This window comes from Monodelphis domestica, chromosome 6, assembly GCF_027887165.1.
Source record: "Monodelphis domestica isolate mMonDom1 chromosome 6, mMonDom1.pri, whole genome shotgun sequence".
NCBI lineage: Eukaryota > Metazoa > Chordata > Mammalia > Didelphimorphia > Didelphidae > Monodelphis > Monodelphis domestica.
In genome coordinates, this window is record NC_077232.1 from 6,116,128 (window position 1) to 6,125,315 (window position 9,188).

Sequence of the window (9,188 nt, forward strand, 5' to 3'; positions counted from 1 at the left end):
GGAAGAAGAGAGATGAGAGATGAAAGGGAGACAGAGAGAGACAGGAAGAAGAGAGATGAGAGAAAGACAGAGACAGAGACAGGAAGAAGAGATCAGAGACAGAGACAGAGATGAGAGAGAGAGACAGAGACAGGAAGAAGAGATGAGAGAGACAGACAGACAGACAGACAGGAAGAAGAGATGAGAGATGAAAGGAAGACAGAAAGAGAGAGACAGGAAGAAGAGATGAGAGACAGGCAGAGACAGAGAGACAGGAAGAGAGATGAGAGAAAGGCAAAGACATACAGAAAGAGAGAGACAGGAAGAAGAGATGAGAGACAGAGACATGAGAGAGACAGAGACAGAGACAGGAAGAAGAGATGAAAGCTGAGAGAGAGACAGACAGACAGAGCCCCTTCAGAGAGAGACTCTAGGCTCGTGGGTCCCCTAGGTCTCCAGTTCATCCCACCTCCTGCCCACAGAAGGAAGAGAGCTGGCAGCCAAGGCAGCTTCTCCTCTCCCCCCAGCCCCAAAGGAAGGAGAAAGCCAAATCTCTACAGAGGAAAGCATTTCCCCAAAGGCGAAGTTCTTTCAGTCTGTCTGTCCTCTGGTCTTGAATGGGGAGAGTTACGGCTGAGTCACCCACAGAAACCTCTTGTGTTGAAACTGGTCCTGTGCCTCGTGCTGATTAATGAATTACAAATCTCCCTCCCCCCCCCCCCCCACTCGGGCTGACATTAAGAAAAAGCATGACAAACTTCGTGAACTTTCAGGGGAAAGGCCAGTGCCAAGTGCTCTCAGCTCCGAGCTGGCGCCCTCCCAGAGAGGGGAAGGGGAGGGGGGATCCCAAGTCACTAAGTCACCTGCTTCAGCGAAGGCCCCAGTCCGAGCTCGGAGAATGGGGAGAGCGCCGGGACAATGGGGAGAGGGGTGGGGGCTCCCCAGACAAAGGGAGGCAGGGAGAACCCCATCTCTGGCTGAGAGGCCAGCTCATTGGCACGGGGTGGGGGTGGGGGATGTGTCACTACTTTGGCTGGGGGGGGGGGCGGCGAACGGTCCTAGATGGAGGCGAGGGGCTGGGATCGGACTGCAGGAGGCGATGGGCAATGAGAGGGGCTAGCTCGGAGTCCGCTTCTGGTGGAGACGGGCATCCGGGCAGGGGTCGAGCAGACGGACGGCAGACGCTGCAGGGAGCCCAAGAGAGAAAGGGCCCTTCTCGGCCCCCCTCCCTCCCTCCCTTCCCCTTTTCCCCAGTGTTTGCCGACTGTCTCCTGCCCTCCCTCTTCCCCCCCTCCCCCCGGAGGCCCAGGGTGGTACCGCAGCCTCGCCTCACCTCACCCCCCCTGGATGCTGTGGGAGAGAGAGAAGCCCTCCCCTCCCTCCCTCCCTCCCTCCCTCCTCTCCCCCCTCCTCCCCCCACCCCCGGGGAGGGCCGCTACAATTTGTGGTTCCAGCCTTACACGTCAGAAAAGAAAAAAAAGTTCGCAGAATGTCCCACACCGAAAAAAAAGCCCCGAGCCAGAGAAAAAAACCTGCGAGTGGGCTTGGCGGATGGGATTAGGAAGGCTTCGCCAGAGCCGCGGCTCTCCCTCCCTCCCTCCCACTCCGCCAGCCTCCGGGAGAGGAGCCGCGCCCGGCCCCTGCCCGGCCCCCGGCCCCATGGACCTCCGAGCAGGTAGGAAGGAGCGCCCCCCTCCCCCCTCCCCCCTCCTCTCCGGTCGCCTGCAGATCCGCTTCCCCGGACCCTCAGGAGCCGCTTCCCTCCCTGCCCCCCGGGGGGCTACCCCGGGCAGCTCCGGCCCGGCCGGCCCGTTCCCGGAGTCCGCCGCCCGGCTGGGCGGCTGCTGGGGCCGGGCTCGGGTGCAACAAGCGGCCCCGCACAAAGGGAGAGAGGAGCCGAGCCCGAGGACTTGGGAGCCCCGGAGCGAGCAGGAGGAGCCCGAGCGAGCCAGGGGCGGGGAGAGCCCGCCACCCTCGGAGCCCCGGAGCGAGCCCGGGGCAGAGGCAGGGCCAGGGCCAGAGACACAGAGACAGGCAGAGACAGAGACACGGAGAGACACCGAGACAAGGGGGACGGCGGGGGGTGGGGGGAGTCCGAACCCGCAAGAGACGCGAGCGAGCGGGAGGGAGAGAGAAGGGGAAGAGGGGGAGTTGGAGAGAGGAAGAGGGAGGGGAAGGGGAGAGGGGGGAGCCCGAGCTAGGGCCGGCCGGCCGGCCGGAGGGACGGAGGGGGAACAGGGGGAGGCCAACACCTCAGCTGGACTCAGCCGCCGCTCGTCCCCGCCGCCCCCGCCGCTGCGCCCACCCGGAGGGGAGGGGACGGGAGGGGAGGGAAAGGAAAGGGAGCGGAGAGTCGGGCCGGGCCGGGCCGGGCCGCCAGGACTCAGCGTCTCCTCTGCGGGCTGGGGCGCGCGCGAAGCTGGGAGCAGCCCCGGCCGGACCCCACGATGCTCCCCGTGGCCGGGGAGCCGGCAGGTAAGAGGGAGGCGGCCGGGCCTGGGGGGGGCCCGAGCGGGTTGCTCCTTGGTCCCCGCCCCCGGCCCAGGCGGACTCAGGCCGGCCCGGCCCGGCCCCGTCTCGGCCTGGGAGTGATTAGTGGAGGGGGCGGGGGCGGCCCAGCCGGACCCGGGCAGGAAAAAGCCCGTCACGGGCCGGGGGAGCGGCCGGCGGGAGACTTTCCGCTTTGCGGCCAAGGGAGTCAGTTAGTCCTCAGCCCCGGGGGAGGGCTGGGGAGGGGAGGGGACCGCTCCGTCTCGGCCGCGCCTGGAGGTGGGAACTCGCCACGGGAGGGGGAAAGGGCATCTCTCGGCTCCAGAGACTCCGTCAGTCCCCCTGACCCCGCCCCCGCCGCTGGGAAGGGAGAAGCTCCCAGGAGGGGGGGAGTGGGGGCGGGGCCGGGGGCTTAGGGGCCACACAGGGGGAAGGAGGCGCCGCGGGGGGAGGGGGCGGGAAGAGCAAGGTCATCGCTTTGGGGTCCGGCCAGAGAAAGCCCCCCAACCTCATTTCCCCAGGCCTCAAGTACTCCTCTAAACCCCACCCCAGGGACGCCCCGAAAACTTTCCCAAGAACTCTCCCCTCGAGGCATCCAAGTATCTCCCTGCCCCCCTCCAGCCCCGGAGGGCTCTTCCGCTGTAGACCCCGAGGGATTCCCCCATTTCCTCGAGTCCGCCAGCCCCCCCCCCCCCGCACCCCCCCACCCGGCCAGCGCTAATTCCCACGGAGGCCCCTCCCCTCGCTGGGCCCCCTTCCTCGGCGCCCCAAGGGTCCCACCAAAGCCGGCCGCCCTTCCTCTCCCGCGGATGGTCAGTCTCTCCCACTGTCGAGAGGGATGGGAGGGCTGGGGCAAGCCACGGGCCAGAGGAGCAGGGCATCTGGGGGAGACGGGCCGGCTGGGCCACCCACAGAAGGCCGGGAGACACCCAGAGATGAGGCGCGGGAGGCATTCCTCTGGCCGTGCCTAGTACAGTGTGTGCCCGGCACAGCCGGCCGGCAGTCCTCTACGACTGGCGGCCGGCAGAGCTAACAAAGGAGGCGTCCACTGAGGCAGTCCCAAGAGCTGGCAGACGGAGCCCTTCCTGGCCCCCCCCCCCCCCCCAGCCCAGCCCTGGCCGTGGCCTTCCTCTGGCCTAGCCCAATCACTCTGGGCTCCGGTCCACGCGGTGGAGCCGGAGCCGAGCTCTCCAGCCCGCCCCTAATTCATGCCATTCACCAGCACCTCTCCCACACACCGGGCTTCCTCTCCATTCACTGCTCCTTCCCGGTCCTCGGCCGGCTCCCACTCGCGATTCGCTCCCCCCTGGCTTGGCAGTGCCTTGGAGCCCTCCCGGCCCTGCCTCTGCCCCGGCCTTTCCTTGGGGGTGCTTCCACCCGGCTACCACATCCGGAGGTCTCACACACACCGGGCTTCCCACAGGACGCTCTGAATTCAGGCAGAAAAGGCCTGCTCTCCTCTCCACTCCCTCACCCGTCCCCCTGCTTCTTCCTTCTGGGCCTTAGTTTCCCCTCGGAAGTGGAGCCCCATCCAGCCCTTTATTCAAGGCTGGGAAGAAAGAGGAGTCCTTCTGGGGAGGGGGAGGAGGCAGGACCTCCCGGAAAGGCCAGCTCAGGTAGCAGCAGAAAGGAGGAGGAAGAGAAGAGAACCTCTACCCACTTTCTGCTGCCTGGCTGGGGGCCTGAGTCACACAAGGGTGGTAGCTGGAGGGGGTCAGATGGTCTGCACTGACTCTGGGTCTGTTTCTTCCATGTGAAATTGGGGAGGGCTCTGGTAACCCCTTCTGTCCTCCCCCCACTCTTGGGGGCTGAAAGAGCCTTCCTCAGCCTCCTCTGGTCCCCAAGCAGCCTTCTCCCTGGAGGCTGGCCCCCTCCCCCACTGCTTCACTGGGGTCCTGCTGGCCCCGAGGCCCCTCTTAGGCTTTTCTCCTGTCCTTCACCTCCATGGCATACTGGGGCCTCCAGGCTCCCCCCAGACACACTGGGTGAGGTCAGGCTGAGGGCTGCAGGCCAGGGACTGTTGGGGCTGCTGGGCCAAGGCTCGTGTACACGTGTGTGCCTGCGTGTGCAGCCGTGTGGGGTGGCCATGCGCTTGCGTGGGCTGTGTGTGTGTGTATGTGTGCTCGGGCCCTCCGTTCCCAGGGCCCAGGGATCTGGATGGAATTAGGGGCCTGGCCGGGTGGGGGCCAGGGTGGGGGTGCTCCAGCAGGAAACCTGAGCTGGCTCATTAGCTCCTCACGTGCTCAGCTGGATTTATAAACACAGAGGAGACGGGATGTAAACAATCGGCAGCGGCAGCCAGAGGCAGGCTGGGGGAGGGGAGGGGGGCTCCTGGACCACAGCACCCCCAAAGACAGCCGGAGCCCAGAGCCGGCCTCCTCTCCCCAGGGGCGGCCCGCTTCCTGGGGCACACAGGTGTCCGCTGCCCCTCCCACCGTCCCCTCCCAGCCTTGGAGATGGAGACCAGGCTGGGGGCAGGTGGGGGAGGGCCCAGCCGCCCCCTCCTGCTCTCCCTGCTTTCTCCATCCTTCATCCCTCAGCTCCCCCCCCCCCCCAGCGGTGACACAGTTACCTCAGAACTGAAATATTCCTGGAAACACCGGCCTCGTCTGGTTAATCTCAGGAGTGTTTCTGCCCAGATGAGGAGGTTCTGCTTTAGTCAAAGGCATCTCCCTGGTGTGGGGGACCCGGGACCCGGGCGAAGGGCTAGAGCCGGGCTGCCCACAGCACCCCGGGGCCCCATTCCCACCTCCAGCCGAAGCCTGGCCCGGAGAACTCCCAGCATCCTCCAGGGCCAGGCTCCAAGATCCTGGGGAGCAGCACCATCCCTGCCTTGAACGTGGGGGACCCTCCATCAGGAGTACAGCCTGACGGGGCCAAGTCACTCCTTTAGGACAGCAAGTGTGGGCCCAATGGCACCCAAGGGGGGTGTCGAGGCAAGAGGGGAGTACCTGGGGGAGGGGGGGAAGGACTGTTTTTTAACTTCCAAACAAGGAAATGCTGGGAAGGGGCCCTCGAGGGCATCCCTTTACAAATAAGGAAACTGAGGACTTCCCCGAGCCCACAAAGCTGGTCCGGGCAGAGCCAGAATTCCAGGCCCAACTTCTTGTTGCCAAGCCCAGTGCTTTTTCCACTCTCTTGGGCTGTTTCCTAACCTGAGGAGACCTCGGAGGCCCATTTGGGCAGGTCGGAATGTCTCTGGGGATCCCAAGTGAAGGGCTGGCCCAGCGGCCCCAGAGACAGAAGGGGCTGGGTGGCAGCTTTAAGAGGACGGAGCAGCCACAGGGGCAAAGGGGAAGGCGGTGGGCTTGAGTCACCACCCCAGAGGCCCCAACGCCCCCCAGTGACAGCCGAGATAGGGTTCCTCCTCCGGGGATGGAGGCTGGGAGGAGAGGCCCAAGCCGCCCAGCTCATCACAGGGCAAAGCTGGGTATGGGCTGGCATTCCCAACAGGCAGGGGAGGCAAGCCGGGCACGGACTTCTCGAAAGGGAGGCAGCTGAAGCCGAGAGAGGAGAAGGTACTTGGCCAAGGTCTCCTCGTCTGAAGGCGCAGGTCCCCCAGCAAGCCCGCCCAGCATCCCGAGCCTCTGAGGCAGCTTGTGCAAAGCTGACCCTGGCCCAGGCCCAGCACAAGCCCCGCCAGACCACGGACTCGGAGCCACTTTCGAACCCTTCAAGGGAGCCCCGCCGGACCCTCTCTGGACCGTGACCCAACGGCCAGCTTTCATGCCACTCCCACCCCCGAGCCAAGCAGCCCCGATCTGCCCCGCACGCACGAGGCCGCCCCATCTTGGGCTTCTCGCGTGACTCGGCCCAGCTCACACAGGCTCGTCAGTCCCGGAGCCGCGCGTGCGGTTCAACGGCCTTTGGGCTCCCGCCTGGCTCTGGGCCCCTGATGGGCGGCTGGGTGGGTCCTGGGTTCAAGGCCACCGAGCCGAGGTGGCACGCTTCTGGCACGCGTGCCGGCGTGGAGCCACCAAACAGGCCAGGCCCAAGGCAGGAGTGGAATCACCTCCGGCCACATCCCGCCTCAGCCCCCTCCCTGCCCTCCCCACGGGAGGGACCCCAGCAGGCGCGCACGCACGCCCACGGCCTGTCCCTCCCGGCTCCCCTCCCAGCCAGGGGCGGGCAGGGACACGGAGGGCCCCGGCGGCCCCTCAGGCCCCTCTGTGGTCTCTCGCCTCCAGGGGACTCGTGGGGGATGCTGGCTTGTCTGTGCACTGTGCTGTGGCACCTCCCTGCCGTTCCGGCCCTGAACCGCACGGGGGACCCGGGGCCCGGCCCCTCCATCCAGAAGACCTACGACCTCACCCGCTACCTGGAGCACCAGCTGCGCAGCCTGGCGGGCACCTACGTGAGTAGGGGGGCTCCGGGCCGGGGCGCCCCTCCCTCCCGCTCCCCTGGGCTCCCCCTCCCTTCCCCGTTCCCGGCCCCAGGACTAGGCATGTGGGCAGGACTCGCACCCGCCTTGGCCCACTGCCCCACTGGCTGCCGGCCCAGCAGCCCGCCCCCTCCCCCTGGGGGCTGGGGAAGTCTCCTCTGTTTACACCGTGTTGTGGTGTCTCTGGCACGGGTGGGGCCCGGCTGGGGGCGGCCCCCACTCGCACGCCTGTGTCCCGGCTCGCCCCGGCCTCGCACGCTGGGCCCCTGCAGCCTAGGCCTCCCCTCTGTCTGACCTCCCCCTCCCTCCCGGCTGGGCGCTCTTGGGGCGTCCAGGAGGGGAAGGTGGCCCGTCCCCGGCCTCCCCCGCACCCCAAGGCTGCTCGGAGCCAGGGCAGGGAAGGGGAGGGCGGAGGGCGGAGGGGAGCTGGCTGGGCCCCAGGATACACCGAGGAAATTAGTTTGTCTCTGAGCTTGTCAGCGTGTGAACCTCCCCCTGGGCCCTGGCCTGTCCCGAGCCTCGCCCCCTCCTCGGCGCTTCGCCACCCCCTTCCCGGGCCCCTGGAGGCCCGGCCCCTCCCCCTCCCCGGCCCTCCTGGGGGGTGGAAGGTGCCCCCCCTCGGTCCTCCGGCTTCCCCCCTCTGAAACCCTCGCTGGGCTCTCTGCCGCCCCTCCAGCTACCGGCCCGTCTCTGGCTGCCAAACTTCTCCGAGGACTGGTCTGTGCCCGCCTCGGCTTCCTCTGCGGCCCCTCCTTAACCCCTGCCAGCCGGCCCTTCTCTCAGCTGGCCCCCCCCACTCTCCCGCACCCCCCTGGCTCTCCTCCCCCCACTCTCCTGCGCCCCCCCACTCTCCGATGCCTCCCCTGGCTCTCCCACCCCCCCACTCTCCGCTCTCCCCCCCCCGCTCACCCATGCCCCCCCAGCTCTCCCGCCCCTCCCCCCGCTCTCCTGCGCCCCCCCCACTCTCTGGTGCCTCCCCCAGCTCTCCCGCCCCCCCTCCTGTGCCCCCCCCGCTCTCCCGTGCCCCCCCAGCTCTCCCGCCCCCCCCCCCCCCCGCTCTCCGCCTCTTCCTTCCCGCTCTCCTGTGCCCCCCTGGCTCTCCCACCCCCCCTACTCTCTGCTCCCCCACCCCGCTCTCCCGTGCCCCCCCCAGCTCTCCTGCCCCCACCCCCCCTTCCCACTCTTCCGTGCCCCCCGCAGCTCTCGCGCCCCCCCCCCGCTCTCTGCCCCCCTCCCCGCTCTCTGCCCCCCCCCGCTCTCCTGCCCCCCACCCCCCCGCCCTCTGAGCCGCCCGGCCTCTCCCCCCACAGCTGAACTACCTGGGCCCCCCCTTCAACGAGCCGGACTTCAACCCGCCCAGGCTGAGCGCCGAGGCCCTGCCCAGCGCCACCGTGAACTTTGACGTGTGGCGAAGCCTCAACGACCGCCTGCGGCTGGCCCAGAACTACCAGGCCTACAGCCACCTGCTCTGCTACCTGCAGGGCCTGGACCGCCACGCCGCCACGGCCGAGCTGCGCCGCAGCCTGGCCCACTTCTGCACCAGCCTGCAGGGCCTGCTGGGCAGCATCGCCGGCGTCATGGCCGCCCTGGGCTACCCGCTGCCCCCCCAGGGGGCCGAGCCTGCCTGGGCCCCCGGCCCCCCCCACAGCGACTTCCTCCAGAAGATGGACGACTTCTGGCTGCTGAAGGAGCTGCAGACCTGGCTGTGGCGCTCAGCCAAGGACTTCAACCGGCTGAAGAAGAAGATGCAGCCCAGAGCGGCCGCGGCGGTCACTTTGCGCCTGGAGGCCCCCGCTGCTGACCTCTGACCTCTCTTCTGCCCCTGCCTTGCAATAAGCTTCCCAGCCTCCTGGGGGGCCCGGGGGCTTCCGAGCCCCCCCCACAGCCTTCTGGGGAGCGGACGGCCCCGGGCTCCGGCCTCCGGAGCATCGGTCACTTCTGGGGCGCCCACAGCAAAAGTGCCTTCCGGGGCAGCCGCCCCCCGTCCCTTTGCCTTAAGCCAGCCCACACTCCCCCCTGGGGCAGGGCCGGGAGGTGGGCGCCGGGGACCCCTCCCCGCAGACGTGCCCATGACTTGGCCTCACACTTCTCCTTCGCGTCCTGCTGGCTCCCCCGCCCGGCCCAGCGGGGCGGCCACAGTCACAGAGTTTCCTAAAAGTTTACATTGTTGAGGACGGTAGCATTCGGGGGCGAGGAGAGGGCAGCACCCCTCGGCCCCCCACTCACAACTCTCAGTTTGTTTGTATTAATATTTATTTATTTGGAGATGTTATTTATTAGATGGTATTTATTGCAGAATTTCTATTCTTGTATTAACAAATAAAATGCTTTCCCCAGA

The 9,188-nt window shown here is 67.3% G+C and overlaps 1 protein-coding gene across 3 annotated transcripts; it reads left to right on the forward strand.

Annotated features, from left to right (window-relative positions):
* Positions 1 to 1,415: 1,415 nt before the first annotated feature.
* CLCF1 (cardiotrophin like cytokine factor 1) lies at positions 1,416 to 9,188 on the forward strand. Of its 3 annotated transcripts, none has more exons than XM_056801238.1 (3): positions 1,416 to 1,654; positions 6,657 to 6,823; positions 8,161 to 9,188. In XM_056801238.1, exons 1-3 carry the CDS (start codon positions 1,531 to 1,533, stop codon positions 8,656 to 8,658), a joined length of 789 nt encoding a protein of 262 aa, XP_056657216.1. In that variant the 5' UTR covers positions 1,416 to 1,530; the 3' UTR covers positions 8,659 to 9,188. The 3 variants fall into 3 exon arrangements, with proteins under 3 accessions (XP_056657216.1, XP_056657218.1, XP_056657215.1); XM_056801240.1 differs by lacking the exon at positions 1,416 to 1,654 and adding an exon at positions 1,674 to 2,454; XM_056801237.1 differs by lacking the exon at positions 1,416 to 1,654 and having other exon boundaries at positions 3,183 to 6,823.